Source organism: Nerophis lumbriciformis, linkage group LG12 (genome assembly GCF_033978685.3).
Source record: "Nerophis lumbriciformis linkage group LG12, RoL_Nlum_v2.1, whole genome shotgun sequence".
NCBI classification, from domain to species: domain Eukaryota; kingdom Metazoa; phylum Chordata; class Actinopteri; order Syngnathiformes; family Syngnathidae; genus Nerophis; species Nerophis lumbriciformis.
Genome location: NC_084559.2, coordinates 18404195 through 18425370, shown reverse-complemented (window position 1 = coordinate 18425370; position 21176 = coordinate 18404195). Strand labels below are relative to the sequence as shown.

Sequence of the window (21176 nt, the reverse complement as noted above, 5' to 3'; positions counted from 1 at the left end):
ATATCTAGTGCTATATATTATGTACTGTATATTTTCTGCCACACACACACACCTGGTAAGTTTACAACAATAACGGAAACCAATACAAGGCTTTCAAAATAAAACAGTAATTTAGTCGTTCACACCGAGCAACAAGACAACATTTTGTGAAACAAAAAATTAAAAATAACAAACGTTTTTGATTGACAAATGCACACATGTAATGAAAACTCGCAATCATCTTGTTTGTCTTGTATAATTTGGTAAAACGGATGTATCTGTTAATTTCGCAATATAGCCAACTTGACGTTAGGAGGAAGGAAGTTTGAAGGGAGGGTGAAGCAACACAAACCAGGAAGTTAAACAAAGAGAAAAACCTTCGATTATCTTCGTCTTTGTGGCAAACTCTCCACTTTTTAATAATTCAACACCGTTCAAAACTCTCAACCTCGAGGAAAGTCTCTTGGGTTGCGGTGGAAAGATGAACTACGACCCGGTAAGAAATAATAGTTTGGTTGTTCATTAAAAAGTGTTCGGACTGCTTTTGTAACTACGAACATGACATCGGTTTGTACAATGAAGTACACATATATATTTGTACAATAAGTACACATATAGTTTTACAATAAGTACACACCCATTTGTACAATAAGTACACATTAACCACGTCTTTTGCTGGACAAAATGACAACTGTTGCACGTAATGTCTTCATTTCATTTCCTTGTCGAGAGCGAAGCCACTTTTGCTCAACTGAAGCTAAATAGAGGATTATTCCAATCGTCAGACCGCTTCATTTTTTATTTATTGTATGTTTTAATCGATAAAATATGAGCGTTTTTGTTAGCTTCTGCCTTTGGTTGGCATGGCCAAACTGTCGGGCCATGTTGGCCTTAAGACGTCGCCTTTAAAGTAACCTTTTCTTCGGGCTAAAGCTAACCTTAGAGAAAAATGTCATTTTTAAAACATTTGTACGCACGTACAACACTTAAGACCTTCAGTATGTGGAATTAAACGATTGAATGGATTAAGCAAAGAAATCAAACAATGTTCTAATATGATCCACTTCAAGAAACTCTTCAAACTTAAAGTGTTTACAAAGTACAAAGACGGAGAACCATGATAAATATTCTGAATTTATTCATCCATCTATTAATTTTCAAGATAATCTTACTCATCTCACCATATGTAATATAACTTACTTCACCAATTATTATTTATTTATTTTTATTAGAGATGTCGATAAATGCTTTAAATCTCCCGATTTTCCCAGGAGACTCCCGAATTTCAGTGCCCCTCCGGAAAATCTCCCGGGGCAACCATTCTCCCGATTTCCACCCGGACAACATTATTGGGGGCGTGCCTTAAAGGCACTGCCTTTAGCGTACTCTACAACCTGTCGTCACGTCCGCTTTTCCTCCTTACAAACAGCGTGCCGGCCCAAGCACATAATATATGCGGTTTTTACACACACATAAGTGAATGCAAAGCATACTTGATCAAGAGCCATACAGGTCACACTGTGGGTGGCCGTATAAACAACTTTAACACTATTACAAATGTGCGCCACACTGTGAACCCACACCAAACAAGAATGACAAACACATTTCGGGAGAACATCCGCACCGTAACACAACATAAACACAACTAGGGCTGCAACAACTAATCGATTAAATCGATTAAAATCGAATATAGAAATATATGGCGATTAATTTAGCCATCGATTTGTTGGACCTATGCTATGAGCGTGCGCAGAGGCTACTTGTTTTTATTTTATTTTATTTATTTTTTATAAACCTTTATTTATAAATTGCAACATTTACAAACAGCTGAGAAACAATCATCAAAATAAGTATGGTGCCGGTATGCTGTTTATTTTTTCAATAAAATACTGGAAAGGATAGAAATGTAGTTTGTCTCTTTTATCCGATTATTAATCGATTAATCGAAGTAATAATCGACAGATTAATCGATTATCAAATTAGTTGTTAGTTGCAGCCCTAAACACAACAGAACAAATACCCAGAACCCCTTGCAGCACTAACTCTTCCGGGACGCTACGATATACACCCCCCCGCTACCACCAAAACCCAACAAATGTTGGCACTTTTTTCCATAACTGGAGTTGAAGTTGTTCTCTTATTTTGGAAAACCTTGTTTTTGATTGATTGATTGAAACTTGTATTAGTCGATTGCACAGTACAGTATATATTCCGTACAATTGACCACTAAATGGTAACACCCGAATAAGTTTTTCAACTTGTTTAAGTCGGGGTCCACGTTAATCAATTCATGGTAAAGTTACATCGTTTAATGCATCCAGCGGGGCATCACAATAATGTGTTAATTCCACGACTGTATATATCGGTATCGGTTGATATCGGAATCGGTAATTAAGAGTTGGACAATATCGGATATCGGCAAAAAAGCCATTATCGGACCTCTCTAATTTTTATTGTTATTAGTTATGGAGTATATTGTTTTGTTTTTTATGTTTGGGTTAGGGTTAGTTTTTTAGCCTTTATTTAACCAGGTAAAATCCCATTGAGATCAAAGGCCAAGAGGGCAGCAGCAAGGTTACATTAAAAACAGTAAACAACACACAAAACATAACATTTACAACATTAAAACTTGCTCACATAACACATGCAGACAAGGTAGACTGCAATTCTTTCACAGAAGCTTTAAAATAATAATAATAATTGTGAATAAATTGAGAACAGGAAGTGAACAAAAGTTTTAGCAACTGCTATGCAAAGGAAAATGGGTAGGATGAAATAGGCTCAGCTTCTTCCTACTCCTTTTCCAACATGTTGAATAGAGAAACTGGAAATTGTGATGTATCATGTTGTGTGCATGCATGTTCCAAAGAATCCAACTCAAAGCAAACACAACATGACAAATGGAATATTCTATTGAACCTAACGCGTTACCTCCTGGGAGTAATCACCAAACATAACATGAATCATGCATAGGATGGTTAGCTGAAAGGCGAGCAGGTAATTATACTGTCAGTGAGGACGTCGCACTACATTCTGGACCCCCATACAAAAGACCCCTAAAGGGCCCTCTGTTGCTGCCCCATACACACACTTGATATGTTTAAATCTATTAAAAAAGACATTATTGCAAGGATTTGGTGAAACCGTGGCTTCTTAAAAACACTTTTACTGTAACAACTTTACGTTTTTGACTAGAGATGACCGAAAATGGCTTTTTTACCGATATCCGATATTCCGATATTGTCCAACTCTTAATTACCGATACCGATATCAACCGATACCGGTATATACAGTCGTGGAATTAACACATTATTATGCCTAATTTTGTTGTGATGCCCCGCTGGATGCATTAAACAATGTAACAAGGTTTTCCAAAATAAATCAACTCAAGTTATGGAAAAAAAAATGCCAACATGGCACTGCTATATTTATTATTGAAGTCACAAAGTGCATTATTTTTTTTAACATGCCTCAAAACAATAACAGTGCAATACTTTTTCAGAACTTGGTCACTACTGCCTAGTTTCTCTTGTTATATTCTTATTTTACTGTTATGTTTTTATTCTCATTGTTGCTTTTTATTTTCATTCTTATTGTAGCGTCCCGGAAGAGTTAGTACTGCAAGGGATTCTGGGTATTTGTTCTGTTGTGTTTATGTTGTGTTACGGTGCGGATGTTCTCCCGAAATGTGTTTGTCATTTTTGTTTGGTGTGGGTTCACAGTGTGGCGCATGTTTGTAACAGTGTTAAAGTTGTTTATACGGCCACCCTCAGTGTGACCTGTATGACTGTTGACCAAGTATGTTGCATTTATTGTGATGAGAACAGCCGGTAGATATCATGTGACTCGGAGGGCACGCACGCAAAGGAAATGCCTTTAAGGTTTATTGGCACTCTGTACCTCTCCCTACGTCCGTGTACACAGCGGCGTCTTAAAACGTCATACATTTTACTTTTAGAAACCGAGACTGATAATTATGAAACCGATACCGATAATTTCCAATATTACATTTTAAAGCATTTATCGGCCGATATTATCGGCAGCCCGATATTATTCGTTAGGGATGTCCGATAAATGCTTTAAACTGTAATATCGGAAAATATCGGTATCCGTTTCAAAATTATCGATATCTGTTTCAAAAAGTACAATTTATGACTTTTTAAAACACAGCTGCGTACACAGACGTAGGGAGAAGTACAGAGCGGCAATTAACCTTAAAGGCACTTCCTTTGCGTGCCAGCCCAATCACATAATATCTACGGCTTTTCACACACACAAGTGAATGCAGAGCATACTTGGTCAATAGCCATACAGGTCACACTGAGAGTGGCCATATAAACAACTTTCACACTGTTACAAATATGCGCCACACTGTGAACCCACACCAAACAAGAATGACAAACACATTTCGGGAGAACATCCGCACCGTAACACAACATAAACACAACAGAACAAATACCCAGAACCCCTTGCAGCATTGACTCTTCCGGGACGCTACAATATACACCTCCGCTACCCCCTACCCACCTCAACCTCCTCATGCTATCTCAGGGAGAGCATGTCCCAAATTCCAAGCTGCTGTTTTGAGGCATGTTAAAAAAAATAATGCACTTTGTGACTTCAATAATAAATATGGCAGTGCCATGTTGGCATTTTTTTTCCATAACTTGAGTTGATTTATTTTGGAAAACCTTGTTACATTGTTTAATGCATCCAGCGGGGCATCACAACAAAATTAGGCATAATAATGTGTTAATTCCACGACTGTATATATCGGTATCGGTTGATCTCGGAATCGGTAATTAAGAGTTGGACAATATCGGCTATCGGCAAAAAAGCCATTATCGGACATCTCTAGTGGCAGCTGTTGTGCTTCTTTTACCTCAGGTTGATGGCGTATGATGTGGGACATTAATATGTGAATATGATATTTGTATTACCTGGGAAATTGTAGTGTACTCAAACTTTGGCTTTCAGCGAAGATGAGGCTGACTGTATTTATTTCTCCTCAATGCAGAAACATTAGCTACATCTAAAACCAGCTCGCTATCGTTTGCAGTCGTAAGGCGTATTTTCTGGCATCTCTAGTCAACATAGCCAAACTTTCTTCAGTAATGTTGACACGAGTCAGCCAGTCTTTGGGATATCGACTTCAAGGAGTTGCACTGTAATTCCATTGGACACTTAAAACTACCCAGGGATTATGATTTTTTTTTTGTTTTTTTTAAGTTGTCCGCTGTGCTTTTTTTTGTCCTCCAGGAGCGAGAGGGTGCAGATCCAGCTGAAATTGACAAAATGGACAGGATGAAGGAGGAAGTCAAAGAAGTCCAAAACATCATGACAAATAATGTGGACCGTATCATTGCTCGAGCAGAAAGACTGGACGACCTCATGGACAAGTCAGCGGACCTGGAAGTTGGGGTAAAAATAGTAGTATTAGTATTAATAGTCATGACTGACGAGGTTGGCAGACGTCTGCTAAACAAGTTTGGAGACACACAAAGAACTACGCAAACCTTTTTTGGTATTGTCATACGGTAGCTGGTCTGGAATGGCACAAGTAGGTTACGAATCTTCTTCTCGCGCTAATTCAGTAAGACAGTGTTTTTCAACCATACAGTCTGGTGTGCCGTGGGAGATTATGTAATTTCACCTATTTGGGGTAAAAATATTTTTTGCAAACAAGTAGTTATAATCTACAAATAATGTGCCGTTGTTGAGTGTCGGTGCTGTCTAGAGCTCGGCAGTGTAACAATGTAATACTCTTCCATATCAGTAAGTGGCAGCCGGTAGCTAATTGCTTTGTAGATGTCGGAACATGGTTTGTCTTGATCACAACATGCAGATGACAGTGGGAGGCAGCATGCAGGTGAAAAGGTATCTAATGTTAAAGCCAAAAATAAAGAAAAGGTGAGTACCCCTAAGAAAAGGCATTGAAGCTTAGGGAACGAAACTAACACTGAACTGACTACAAAGTAAACAAAAACAGAATGCTGGACGACAGCAAAGACTTACTGTGGAGCAGAGACGGCGTCCACAAAGTACATCCGAACATGACATGACAATCAACAATGTCCCCACTAAGAAGGATAAAAACAACTGAAATATTCTTGATTGCTAAAACAAAGTAGATGCGGGAAATATCGCTCAAAGGAAGACATGAAACTGCTACAGGAAAACACCAACAAAACAGGAAAAGTCCACAAAATAGGAGCGCAAGGCAAGAACTAAAACACTACACACAGGAAAACTCAAAATAAGTCAGGGCGTGATGTCACAGGTGGTGACAGTACACCTACTTTGAGACAAGAGCTATAGTGATGCTGCTTGGTTATGATTTAAAGCATACTTGCCAACCCTCCCGAATTTTCCGGGAGACTCCCGAATTTCAGTGCCTCTCCCGAAAATCTCCCGGGACAACTATTCTCCCGAATTTCTCCCGATTTCCAGCCGGACAACAAGGCACGTCCCCTCCAGGTCCATGCAGACCTGAGTGAGGACAGCCTGTCGTCACGTCCGCTTTTCCTCCATATCAACAGCGTGCCGGCCCAGTCACGTTATAACATCTACGGCTCTTGGAGAGTGCACAACTGCACACACAACAAGAAGGAGACGAAGAAGAGACAGTCATGGCGACGACGAGGAAGAAGAAGTACGCTTGCAAGTCATCTGAGAGGGTGTTGAGCATGGTTAGAAAGATAGTGACAGAGAATAGAACGAGGATGGACAATTCAACCCTAAACTCACTTATTTCCTGCAAATTAAAATAATGACAGAGAATAGAACGAGGATGGACAATTCAACCCTAAACGCACTTCTTTCCTGCAAATTAAATTTCACAGATGCTGCACATAACTATGCTCCTTCAAAGGCTGTGCTACTGGCTGCAAAGCATTGCACTTTCAAATACAACAATGAGTAGAGAAGGAGTGTTATGTGTGTGTATATGTGTAAATAAATGAACACTGAAATTCAAGTATTTATTTTATTTTTATATATATATATATATATATACTGTATATATATATATATATATATATATATATATATATATATATATACTGTATATAGCTAGAATTCACTGAAAGTCAAGTACTTATTTTATTTATTTATATATGTATATTATATATATATAAGAAATACTTGAATTTCAGTGAATTCTAGCTATAAATATCCTCTTAACCCTGCCCCCCGGCCCCGCCCACCATTTTATATGATACTGTGTTTATTTCTACAGTCGACTCCAAATTTTATTATTGTAATATGCTTATTTAAAATTAAAAAAAATCTTGAGTAACCCCCGAGTCCTGACCCTGGCATGGCGATTGTGGGCCTCTTACGTTAAGCAGGAATGTGATTTTTCCGTCTGTAGTCGGAAATCCGTCTTTTTTTATTTCTGTAAAAATATAAAAAAGTATTTGTGTGTTAAAATCTTGATCCGTCTCTTTGCCATACCTGCCGACAACTACGGTTTTCCTGTAATAAGTACGGTTTTTGATAATCCATGAGGGTTTGCGGCTGCAGTGGTAAAAACTACGTTTTTTCTTTCTAAATGACGGGTCATAGAACCAGGAAGGGAAATCACAACAGACATCCCAAATGATGACTGAAGAGAGGAGGGAATATTCAAACTATATATTAAAAAAACTAGTGGAAGATGGCAGAGGGATTCTCTTCCTTAAATGTTTCTTTTAGCGATGTAGACGACGTCCAGGAAACCCGCAATGTGTCTACAAATGTATTCGTCTGGATAAAACATTCATTTGAGTTGTTTACCATGTAAGCCCAAATCAAAACTGCTCTCGACATGGAAGAGGTGGAATACACATTTAAGAACACATGATTGTGGCAGATATGTGATGACTTTTGCTAAAGTATAGCCTGTCTAAATGCTAACTTTCCTTTTCATTGGTGTTTTATAAGAAGACAGTAGCTGACATTTTGTTCATTATTTCTACTTTTTATACTTTGACATTGAATAGTTGAATCATTTTGAAACATAAACAACATGACTCCATGATATTTGTTATTTCATGCTATAAATCACAAATGGCTATTCAGATAAAGGAAGTTAGCTAATAGAATAAACATTGTTTGTACTCTTTATGATTGTTGCATTTGGAGCAGTTAGAAGTGGAGAGGGAGTCAAAGAGACAGAAAATTCAAGGAAGAATCTACTAAAGTAGAAACAAAAAGGAAAATGCAAGCTGCTCAGAAATTTGCCAAGAAAAATGCCAAAGTAATGTGCGAATGAACCAAAGTAATGTGTAAATAATAGGGGTGTAACGGTACCCAGAAATTTCGGTTCGGCTCATTTTCAGTACAGTAAGAAAACAACAAAATAGACATTTTTGGGTTATTTATTTACCAAATTTGCAAAATCTTCCACCAAAAATATTTTTCTTAGTGGAATATTTGATGTGAAGTAATCGGAACCTTGGATAGGTCAATAATTCATAATAACATTGATTTTGATTCAATATCGCCAAGTCCGAGTCCATGGTTCTCGCCCGGAAAAGGGTGGAATGCCATCTTCGGGTTGGGGAGGAGACCCTGCCCCAAGTGGAGGAGTTCAAGTACCTCGGAGTCTTGTTCACGAGTGAGGGAAGAGTGGATCGTGAGATCGACAGGCGGATCGGTGCGGCATCTTCAGTAATGCGGACGCTGTATCGATCCGTTGTGGTGAAGAAGGAGCTGAGCCGGAAGGCAAAGCTCTCAATTTACCGGTCGATCTACGTTCCCATCCTCACCTATGGTCATGAGCTTTGGGTTATGACCGAAAGGACAAGATCACGGGTACAAGCGGCCAAAATGAGTTTCCTCCGCCGGGTGGCAGGGCTCTCCCTTAGAGATAGGGTGAGAAGCTTTGTCATCCGGGGGGAGCTCAAAGTAAAGCCGCTGCTCCTCCACATCGAGAGGAGCCAGATGAGGTGGTTCGGGCATCTGGTCAGGATGCCACCCGATCGCCTCCCTCGGGAGGTGTTTAGGGCACGTCCGACCGGTAGGAGGCCACGGGGAAGACCCAGGACACGTTGGGAAGACTATGTCTCCCGGCTGGCCTGGGAACGCCTCGGGATCCCCCGGGAGGAGCTGGACGAAGTGGCTGGGGAGAGGGAAGTCTGGGCTTCCCTGCTTAGGCTGCTGCCCCCGCGACCCGACCTCGGATAAGCGGAAGAAGATGGATGGATGGATGGACAGTTTGAAAGAAAAAAAAACAGCTTTGTTTTATCAGTCAACATTATAGATTTTTCTAAATTACATTTAACCTTTAAGCTTTTTTATTTCACTTTTGTTATGTTTTTGTTTATTTTAATAGTATTTTTAGAATGGGCCGTGGGCCTTTAAAACATTATCTGTGGGCCGGGGCACACTTTTGACACTCCTGCTATAGATAATAAAAAATTAAATCTGATAAATCTATGGATAAAAAGCAGAGCCTGACGACGCATGCGCGTTTATCATCACTCTCTCGCTCTCTCTGTCTCTGCCCCTCCCTCACCAATGTTGCTGCGTGCACAATTTGTTTTGTTTTTAACCCCTTCTTAACCCTGAACGTACATTGAAAATGCACGCAACCCTAACTCAAAATGCCGGACATTTGAGGCATTTAAGAAACTCCGCCCTGACAGCTCTGCAAAAGAGGACATGTCCGGTGAAAAGAGGACGTATGGTCATTCTATCGTAGCCCGTTAGTTGCTAGCATGCCGTGTGTTGTGCCTCGGTGTGCATTGTTTACACAACGTGCGTTACGCTACTTAATATGTCCGTGTGGAAACTCGTTCGGTACACCTCCGAACCGAACCCCCGTACCGAAACGTTTCAATACAAATACACGTACCGTTACACCCCTAGTAAATAATGTCAATAACTAGGTTGTAAATACTGTATAGAATAGGCTAACCCATGTGGTTCCTGTGGATGTGAACACAATTACTGTAGTGACTAAATAACATAGTGACTGAAAAAGACATAGTGATTCATTTGGATGAATGGGGTAAACTCTGTTGATCATTTTCCAATTCTTGAAACACTAAAACATCTTTAAATGGGCCTTTTTTTGTGTGCAAATTTTCGCATGTTCAATTGCTGAAAAACCAGGAGCTTCGGGGGGGGTTGCCCCCCTTGTCCCCCCACCAGGGCACCGCCCTCGACCTGGCTTGGGACCTGCGGCCCCCAGACCCTCCAGCTTATTTTCAGTCTTTTTCATTAAGTTCAAATCACATGCCTGGTCACGTTTGTTCATTCATGTTTCTTTTAAACTGAACATGGTTAAAGGGGAACTGCACTTTTTTTGTAATGTTGCCTATCGTTCACAATCATTATGAGAGACAAGAACACGCATGTCTGTTTTTTTAGGATTTTAAAGATAACGCTTGCAAGATGTGGCTCATGGGAACCATCAGTATAGCCTTCAAAACCCAGCTTTATACTAAGTATTTTTTCTTGGTATAAAGCTTATCAAGCAATACTTTATACAAAGTATTTTTACTTGGTATAAAGCTTATCAAGCAATACTTTATACTAAGTATTTTTACTTGGTATAAAGCTTATCAAGCAATACTTTATACTAAGTATTTTTACTTAGTATAAAGCTTATAAAGCAAGGGTCTCAGGCCCGCGGGCCAATTGCGGCCCGCGAGACGTTATTTTGCGGCCCGCACCTTGATATAAAAATGTAATGTTAATGCGGCCCACGAGTTTTAAATGAATGGCGCTTGACAGCGTCATACTTGCCAACCCTCCCAAATTACAGGGCTACCATTCTCTTGAATTTCTGCCGATTTTCACCCACACAACAATATTAAGGGCGTGCCGTGATGGCACTGCCTTTAGCGCCCTCTACAACCTGTACAAACAGCGTGCCAGCCCAGTCACATGTTGTATTTGGCTTCTGTACACACACAAGTGACTGCAAGACATACTTGATCAACAGCCACACAGGTCACACTGAGGGTGGCCGTATAAACAACTTTAACACTGTTACAAAAATGCGCCACACTGTGAACCCACACCAAACAAGAATGACAAACACATTTCGGGAGAACATCCGCACCGTAACACAACAGAACAAATACCCAGAATCCCATGCAGCCCTAACTCTTCCGGGCTACAATATACACCCCGCTACCACCAAACCCCGCCCCCCCCAACACTGCCCCCCACACATCAACCCCCCGGCCCCCTCCGTGCGTCGGTTGAGGTGGGCGGGGTTGGGGGGGGCGGGGTTTGGTGGTAGCGGGGGTGTATATTGCAGCCTGGAAGAGTTAGGGCTGCAAGGTGTTCTGGGTATTTGTTCTGTTCCTAGATCCTTTCATCAAGGAGAATGGTTGCCCCGAGAGATTGTCGGGAGGGGTACTGAAATTCGGGAGTCTCCCGGAAAAATCGGGAGGGTTGGCCAGTCTGTTGCTAGGGCGGGATAGCCATTAAAAAAAGGTGAATTCATTAAAAAGTGCATGTTAGAATATTTTAAGAAATCTTTTCTTGCGGCCCAGCCTCACCCAGTTTCTGCATCCAGTGGCCCCCAGGTAAATTGAGTTTGAGACCCCTGTTATAAAGCAATACTTTATACTAAGTATTTTTACTTAGTATAAAGCTTATAAAGCAATACTTTATACTAAGTATTTTTCCATGAAAAGAAGGGTTTGAAGGGTGTCAAAGTGCCCCTCCCCATCACATCCCTCCATGTGTACTGTACAGTGCCATCAGGAAAGTATTCACAGCGCTTTAGTTTTTTCCACATTTTATTATGTTACAGCTTCATCCCAAAATGGAACACATTCATTTTTCTCCTCAAAAATCTACACAGCAGCAATTACAGCCACAAGTCTTTTTGAATACGATGCCACAAGCTTGGCACACCTATCTTTGTCAGTTTCACCCATTCCTCTTTGCAGCACCTCTCAGGCACCATCAGGTTGGATGGGAACTGTTGGTTTTCATCCAGGATGTCTCTGTACATTGCTGCATTCATATTTCCCTCTATCCTGACTATTCTTTCAGTTCCTGCCGCTGATTTAAAAAAAAAAAACATCTCATCCAATCCTGGTTTCCTCCAAACATGACACCTGGCATTCACGCCAAGGACTTCAGTCTTTGTTTTATAAGACCAAATCATTTTCGTCTTTCAGGTGAATTTAGGCAAACCTTTTACTAACAAATGTCTTCCGTCCGGCCACTCTGCCATACCTGCTGAAATGGTTGTTTCTGGAAGGTTCTCCTCTCTCCACAGAGGAATGCTGTAGCTCACTGCAAAAAGTCAGTGTTCAAAAACAAGAAAAAACAAAACAAAAATTAGGGGTATTTTATTTGAACAAAGCAAAATGATCTGCCAATAGAACAAGAAAATTCTGCTTGTCAACACTTTCCAAAACAAGTAAAATTAGCTAACCTCATAGAACCCAAATATACCTTAAAATAAGTATATTCTCACTAATAACAAGTGCACTTTTCTTGGTAGAAAAAAAGAGACGTTTTTGCTCTATATGTTGAAAAATATTCTTAAATGAAGTAAATGCTAGTGCCATTATCTTGACATAATAATATGCGCTCGGCATCATGATTTTTTTTTTCATGCTTGAAGTAAGAAATTATTACTTAAAGTAGTTTTATACTTGTGAGTGTTGATGACACAGCTTTGTATCAGTTGATATTCTAGTTTCAAGCATGCTTTACTCAATATAGGCCATAAAATCTCAGCAACAAGCTGTAATATCTTACTGAGATCATTTAGAACCAAAACCCTTAAAGGGGAACATTATCACCAGACCTATGTAAGCGTCAATATATACCTTGATGTTGCAGAAAAAAGACCATATTTTTTTTAACCGATTTCCGAACTCTAAATGGGTGAATTTTGGCGAATTAAACGCCTTTCTAATATTCGCTCTCGGACGTCACATCGGGAAGCAATCCGCCATTTTCTCAAACACCGAGTCAAATCAGCTCTGTTATTTTCCGTTTTTTCGACTGTTTTCCGTACCTTGGAGACATCATGCCTCGTCGGTGTGTTGTCGGAGGGTGTAACAACACGAACAGGGACGGATTCAAGTTGCACCAGTGGCCCAAAGATGCGAAAGTGGCAAGAAATTGGACGTTTGTTCCGCACACTTTACCGACGAAAGCTATGCTACGACAGAGATGGCAAGAATGTGTGGATATCCTGTGACACTCAAAGCAGATGCATTTCCAACGATAAAGTCAAATAAATCTGCCGCCAGACCCCCATTGAATCTGCCGGAGTGTGTGAGCAATTCAGGGACAAAGGACCTCGGTAGCACGGCAAGCAATGGCGGCAGTTTGCTCCCGCAGACGAGCGAGCTAAACCCCCTATCGACCCTAGCTTCCCTGGCCTGCTGACATCAACTCCAAAACTGGACAGATCAGCTTTCAGGAAAAGAGCGAAGATGAGGGTATGTCTACAGAATATATTAATTGATGAAAATTGGGCTGTCTGCACTCTCAAAGTGCATGTTGTTGCCAAATGTATTTCATATGCTGTAAACCTAGTTCATAGTTGTTAGTTTCCTTTAATGCCAAACAAACACATACCAATCATTGGTTAGAAGGCGATCGCCGAATTCGTCCTCGCTTTCTCCCGTGTCGCTGGCTGTCGTGTCGTTTTCGTCGGTTTCGCTTGCATACGGTTCAAACAGATATGGCTCAATAGCTTCAGTTTCTTCTTCAATTTCGTTTTCGCTACCTGCCTCCACACTACAACCATCCGTTTCAATACATTCGTAATCTGTTGAATCGCTTAAGCCGCTGAAGTCCGAGTCTGAATCCGAGCTAATGTCGCTATAGCGTGCTGTTCTTTCCGCCATGTTTGTTTGTGTTGGCTTCACTATGTGACGTCACAGGAAAATGTACGGGTGTATATAACGATGGTTAAAATCAGGCACTTTGAAGCTTTTTTTTAGGGATATTGCGTGATGGGTAAAATTTAATATATAATAAGCCACTGGGAACTGATTTTTAATGGTTTTAACCATTCTGAAATTGTGATAATGTTCCCCTTTAAAACAAGTAAAACACTAACATAAAATCTGCTTAGTGAGAAGAATTATCTTATCAGACAGAAAATAAGCAAATATCACCCTTATTTGAGATATTTCATCTTATTTAGATTTGAGTTTTTGCAGTGCTCTGACAGTGACCACAGGGTCTGAATACTTATGTACATGTATTTTTTTGTTTAGTTTTTTAATGTGCTACTTAAAACCAAAAAAAAATTCACATTGTCATTATGGGGTATTGTGTGTAGAATTTTGAGGACTTTTTTTTTTTTTTTTCTATCTCCCATTGTGCAAAAAGGCTGTAACATAACAAAATGTGGAAAAGGTGAAGCTCTGTGAATACTTTCCGGATGCACTGTATATAGCAACCTCAGTGGTTTGGCTGACTCGGCTATTTTCTCTCCATCTTTGCCCCAGGCCCAGACCTTCAAGCAAACGTCCACTAAAGTGGCTCGCTCTTACTGGTGGAAGAACGTCAAGCTGGTGGTGGTCATCGTGGTCATCGTGCTGATCATCGTCCTCATCATCATCCTGTTGGCCACCGGCGTCATCCCAGTCAGCGCACCTCTGCCGCCAATTGTCTCACCCACGGATGGCCCGTAAACACACACACGCGCACACACACACACACACACACACACAGTGATTGTATATACAGACTTAATTTAATCCTGTAGTTGCACAGTTCCAAAATAATAGCACATATTTAGTAAACTGCTGCTGCATCTTGGTTTTTAGGTCCAAATGGTGACTTTTAATTTTATCAGTTTGGAACTTTGGCAGTTTACCACAAGAAACCCTTTTTTTTAAGTCACTGTTAAAGGACGCTACATGAGAAGGTTTATCGCCTTATTCGTGACGTCCTTTAGGGCCGAAGCGTCCTCCAGCTGCTATGTGGTTGGGAAAGTCCAAATGGTGGCTCTCGCTTGTACTGATGCACTTTTACAAAACGATGTGCTTCGTTTCAAAGAAGAAAAATGTCTATTATACAGTCGAATATGTTACAATTTGTGTGCTTTTTGTAGTGCAGAAAAGGCAATAAACTAGGTGTGAAACATACATAAAGTTTTAAAAGTGTTGAAACTAGCGTCCCCTACAGTGAAGTTAAAAGTTGACAATGTTTAACAACAAAAGATGTGATGGAAAAACCACATCCTTGTCATCCGAGTAATGTATTTTTTTTAGCTTGTTTCATTTTAGTGGACACATAATCGTCATTGTGTGTTTTTTTTGTGTTGTGTGGCAAGCCTCTCACTTCCTTGCTTCACTGCTCCTCCCCCTTTTGACCCCTAAACCAAAGCAGCAGCGTTCACGCAGCGACGGGAACGTTTGCATTTGGAGGAGCAGGAGCTTCTTATGGGAGGATTTGTTGCATCGTGTCAATAAGTCGACCGTATTGTTTGTATTTAAAGCGCTATACCTCGGTATTCTTTCGCAAGCCGTAAAAAAAAAATTGTCCAACCAACCCAGAATCATACGGAAACCAAAGCAAATTTCCCCATGAAAAAAACAACAACGCTGAACATTTTTTAATGGACAATAATTCTAGTTTGTGAGAAATATGAAAATGGAGGTACCACTTTGCTTATGTCTTCCTTCTTTGTCTTAGTTAGTGTCCCTAATTAAAAGGTATTTATTCAATATTATAATTATGTTGTTTGTGGGCTTTTTGTAATCACTTTCGACTCAAACTCAAAAACTGTTTGGAGAAAGAAAATGATTTCTTTTTTAAACTTCTTTTGACATGAAACTCTGTTTGACTTTGTCATGCTCCTGGTGTACATTTAATGTCATCTAGTTGTTTCCATGGTCACCTGACTCTGATCACTTACTGGTACTACCGTATTTTTCGGAGTATAAGTCGCACCTGCCGAAAATGCATAATAAAGAAGGAAAAACACATATATAAGTCGCATTTTTGGGGGAAGTTTATTTGATAAAACCCAACACCAAGAATAGACATAAATAAATAAAGAATAGTGAACAACAGGCTGAATAAGTGTACGTTATATGAGGCATAAATAACCAACTGAGAACGTGCCTGGTATGTTAACGTAACATATTATGGTAAGAGTCATTCAAATAACTATAACATATAGAACATGCTATACGTTTACCAAACAATCTGTCACTCCTAATCGCTAAATCTCATGAAATCTTATACGTCTAGTCTCTTACGTGAATGAGCTAAATAATATTACTTGATATTTTACGGTAATGTGTTAATAATTTCACACATAAGTCGCTCCCGAGTATAAGTCGCACCCCCTATGAAAAAAACTGCGACTTATAGTCCGAAAAATACGGTAGTACTCTTATTCACCTCTTCAACCTCAATCAGCTGACCTGTCAGCCAGCTCTTTGCATTATGTGTTGGTTTTAGTCTTCTTACGTGAAATAAATGCATTTATTCTATATAATGTCTTGATGTTGATAGTGTCTTCATTTCAACTTAAGTCTTTGTCTGCTCACAAAACTTCCACGTAGGCGCCATCGGCCATGATTACACTAAAGACTCACATCATTAAATGACGTGACATGTTTTTCCTATATTCAAACACAGTGTTACTGTTCAAACTGTGGCCAAGAATATGAAATATACTTGCTAAGTAAAACAGTTTTTTTCAGATTTGTATAAAATTAACCAATATTTCCCAAACGTATTTATTTAAAACCAAGACAACACACATGTATAAACAAATCTGAAAACGTGTTTTTGCTATATGCTTTATATCAACTTTTCAACCGCAATGCCAGCAATTATAGCAAGAATAAAACAACACGACATAAACATGAGTGTTCAACTAAAACTGTACTATTGCGCACTCTGGCGTGACAATGGAAAAATAATCAGATGGATTTTGTAATTGTAAATATTTGGTCATTTTAAATACAAAGTGGCTTGTTTGATGTTGAGGGGGGAAGAAAATAAAGCTGCAGTTACTGTAAAAATACAGAAGAGGGCGATGTCCTCAACATGTTCCAGAAGGAAGCTGCTCTGATGAGGCGCCATGCAAATGCAATAACGATCCTGTGGAAGTTCCAGATGAGACAAAATATAATAATTAAATCTTCAAATAATTACCTATATCTGTTATTAATTAGGAAAATCATTAAAACATGAAATAAATGATTAATTAATCATGAAATAATTAATCAAATGGTGAAATAAGTCATTGAATCATGAAAGAATACAATCAATAATTGATTAAATAGATATAATTATACGTAATTTTACATTACATAAATGAGTGACACATTTAATAGCACATGTATGCAGTCATTTACATTTATAATTGATTAATAACACATTAAAGTAATTGTTTAAAAATGTATCTAGTTAATTTTGTCCCATTTGTTCCTTTATATTCTTGTCAAACTCATTTTCATAGCAGGCCACATGGCAGTTATTACTGCTTCATAGTGAATATATATATATATATATATATTATATATATATATATATATATATATATATATATATATATATATATATATATATATATACACACACACACACACAGGTAAAAGCCAGTAAATTAGAATATTTTGAAAAACTAGATTTATTTCAGTAATTGCATTCAAAAGGTGTATCTTGTACATTATATTTATTCATTGCACACAGACTGATGCATTCAAATGTTTATTTCATTTAATTTTGATGATTTGAAGTGGCAACAAATGAAAATCCAAAATTCCGTGTGTCACAAAATTAGAATATTACTTAAGGCTAATACAAAAAAGGGATTTTTAGAAATGTTGGCCAACTGAAAAGTATGAAAATGAAAAATATGAGCATGTACAATACTCAATACTTGGTTGGAGCTCCTTTTGCCTCAATTACTGCGTTAATGCGGCGTGGCATGGAGTCGATGAGTTTCTGGCACTGCTCAGGTGTTATGAGAGCCCAGGTTGCTCTGATAGTGGCCTTCAACTCTTCTGCGTTTTTGGGTCTGGCATTCTGCATCTTCCTTTTCACAATACCCCACAGATTTTCTATGGGGCTAAGGTCAGGGGAGTTGGCGGGCCAATTTAGAACAGAAATACCATGGTCCGTAAACCAGGCACGGGTAGATTTTGCGCTGTGTGCAGGCGCCAAGTCCTGTTGGAACTTGAAATCTCCATCTCCATAGAGCAGGTCAGCAGCAGGAAGCATGAAGTGCTCTAAAACTTGCTGGTAGACGGCTGCGTTGACCCTGGATCTCAGGAAACAGAGTGGACCGACACCAGCAGATGACATGGCACCCCAAACCATCACTGATGGTGGAAACTTTACACTAGACTTCAGGCAACGTGGATCCTGTGCCTCTCCTGTCTTCCTCCAGACTCTGGGACCTCGATTTCCAAAGGAAATGCAAAATATGCATGGTTGGGTGATGGTTTGGGGTGCCATGTCATCTGCTGGTGTCGGTCCACTCTGTTTCCTGAGATCCAGGGTCAACGCAGCCGTCTACCAGCAAGTTTTAGAGCACTTCATGCTTCCTGCTGCTGACCTGCTCTATGGAGATGGAGATTTCAAGTTCCAACAGGACTTGGCGCCTGCACACAGCGCAAAATCTACCCGTGCCTGGTTTACGGACCATGGTATTTCTGTTCTAAATTGGCCCGCCAACTCCCCTGACCTTAGCCCCATAGAAAATCTATGGGGTATTGTGAAAAGGAAGATGCAGAATGCCAGACCCAAAAACGCAGAAGAGTTGAAGGCCACTATCAGAGCAACCTGGGCTCTCATAACACCTGAGCAGTGCCAGAAACTCATCGACTCCATGCCACGCCGCATTAACGCAGTAATTGAGGCAAAAGGAGCTCCAACCAAGTATTGAGTATTGTACATGCTCATATTTTTCATTTTCATACTTTTCAGTTGGCCAACATTTCTAAAAATCCCTTTTTTGTATTAGCCTTAAGTAATATTCTAATTTTGTGACACACAGAATTTTGGATTTTCATTTGTTGCCACTTCAAATCATCAAAATTAAATGAAATAAACATTTGAATGCATCAGTCTGTGTGCAATGAATAAATATAATGTACAAGTTACACCTTTTGAATGCAATTACTGAATTAAATCAAGTTTTTCAAAATATTCTAATTTACTGGCTTTTACCTGTATTATGTCTGTGGTCCCCTCCAAGGTTTCTCATTGCTATCCCATTGGGTTGAGTTTTTCCTTGCCCTGATGTGGGATCTGAGTCGAGGATGTCGTTGTGGCTTGTGCAGCCCTTTGAGACACTCGTGATTTAGGGCTATACAAGTAAACATTGAAGCCGCCGTCGGGCCGCAAATGGCCCGCGGGCCGTAGTTTGGACACCACTGCATTATACCCTCTGATTCAAGTACAGTCAAAATGGAATAGGATAGAGTTCATCCAGTCTGTCTTTAGCCTTCCGGTGCAGAATAATATAAATAAGGTCTAATATACATTCAAGTACAGTCAAAAATGGAATAGAATTCCATTTTTAGCCTTCCTGTGCAAAAACAGCACCATGATCAATACAAATTCAAAGTGTGATTACTTTGGTAGAAAAACAGCATTTGGCAGCAGTAGTTTTTTTAGTACGAGCACCACATTTGCACAGATGAGAACCAGAATCTTAAAGGGACACGCACTTAGACACTAGACTTTTTTTTGGGACTTCCAGCAAGTAGAGGGACTAATTTTGAATTCCTTACCCAGGTGGAGATCCAAGGCAGGTCGGTCTTCTTAAAGGGACACGCACCTAAACACTTAGGCAAATGTACAGCTTTTTTTGGTGACTTCCAGCAAGTAGAGGGACTAATTTTGAATTCCTGACCCAGGTGGAGATCCAAGGCAGGTCGGGCTTCTTAAAGGGACACGCACCTAGACACTTAGGCAAATTTACAGCTTTTTTTGGTGACTTCCATCAAATAGAGGGACTAATTTTGAATTCCTTACCCAGGTGGAGATCCAAGGCAGGTCGGTCTTCTTAAAGGGACACGCACCTAAACACTTAGGCAAATGTACAGCTTTTTTTGGTGACTTCCAGCAAGTAGAGGGACTAATTTTGAATTCCTGACCCAGGTGGAGATCCAAGGCAGGTCGGGCTTCTTAAAGGGACACGCACCTAGACACTTAGGCAAATTTACAGCTTTTTTTGGTGACTTCCATCAAATAGAGGGACTAATTTTGAATTCCTTACCCAGGTGGAGATCCAAGGCAGGTCGGGCTTCTTAAAGGGACACGCACTTAGGCAAATTTACAGCTTTTTTTGGTGACTTCCAGCAAATAGAGGGACTAATTTTTAATTCCTGACCCAGGTGGAGATCCAAGGCAGGTCGGGCTTCTTGAAGGGACACGCACCTAGACACTTAGGCAAATTTACAGGTTTTTTTGGTGACTTCCATCAAGTAGAGGGACTTATTTTGAGTTCCTTACCCAGGTGGAGATCCAAAGCAGGTCGGGCTTCTTAAAGGGACACGCACCTAAACACTTAGTCAAATGTACAGCTTTTTTTGGTGACTTCCAGTCAGTAGAGCAGTGGTTCTCAAACTTTTTTTGTCATCCCCCACTTTGGACAAGGGGGAGTTTTCAAGCCCCACCTGCCCCCATCGCCCCAACAGAACGCTAATGCCAAGCTTAACATTTTCAAATTTATTGAACATCAAGTAACATCAAGTTGTATACATTCAAACTCAATAACATAACATAACATCAAGTTCAATAATAAATAAAATAACTGTGCAGCTGTGGTATAACTTGCATCAAGTTCAATAATAAATAAAATAACTAAGCATGACTGACACCAGGTCTATTGCAGCGGGGAGAATGAGCTGCTCAGCAATTGTGTGAGGTGTCATGTACTGTTTTGTCATGTCCGAGCCACCGTAGCATGTGTTCAGTGTGTGACGTCACGGGAGGGAGAGTTTGGACTCGAAGTTGTTAATAAACGGGAGCGATCCGAGGCATTGAGTTGAAACGTGTTGCCTGATTATTATTAAATTAAGACACCTAAATAAGCACATAGGTGAAACCGAGGACATAACATGTGTTTTTTTGCATTGTGCAATTCTGTATGCAACTCTATATGAAGCCATTTGAGCGTTACTGTTTACTGATGTAGCTTTTACCATGCGCTTCTCCTGTTGACGGTACTCTGTCAGTTTTCTTTGAAATAAATCAAGTGGCTTATTGACGTGATTGGGCAAATGTACAGCTTTTTTTGG

General features: G+C 39.8%; 1 protein-coding gene across 1 annotated transcript; it reads left to right on the top strand.

The window, feature by feature from the left end:
* The first annotated feature begins 281 nt into the window (after positions 1–281).
* On the top strand, positions 282–16413 carry vamp8 (vesicle-associated membrane protein 8 (endobrevin)). Its single transcript, XM_061985997.1, has 3 exons — positions 282–475; positions 5239–5400; positions 14409–16413. Exons 1-3 carry the CDS (start codon positions 461–463, stop codon positions 14592–14594), a joined length of 363 nt encoding a protein of 120 aa, XP_061841981.1. The 5' UTR covers positions 282–460; the 3' UTR covers positions 14595–16413.
* Positions 16414–21176: the final 4763 nt, after the last annotated feature.

Bases quoted from the DNA above. Each gene is read 5' to 3' on its own strand.
- vamp8 (XM_061985997.1), top strand. The intron at 5,401-14,408 runs GTAAAAATAGTA...TCTTTGCCCCAG, and splicing joins CAGCGGACCTGGAAGTTGGG to GCCCAGACCTTCAAGCAAAC.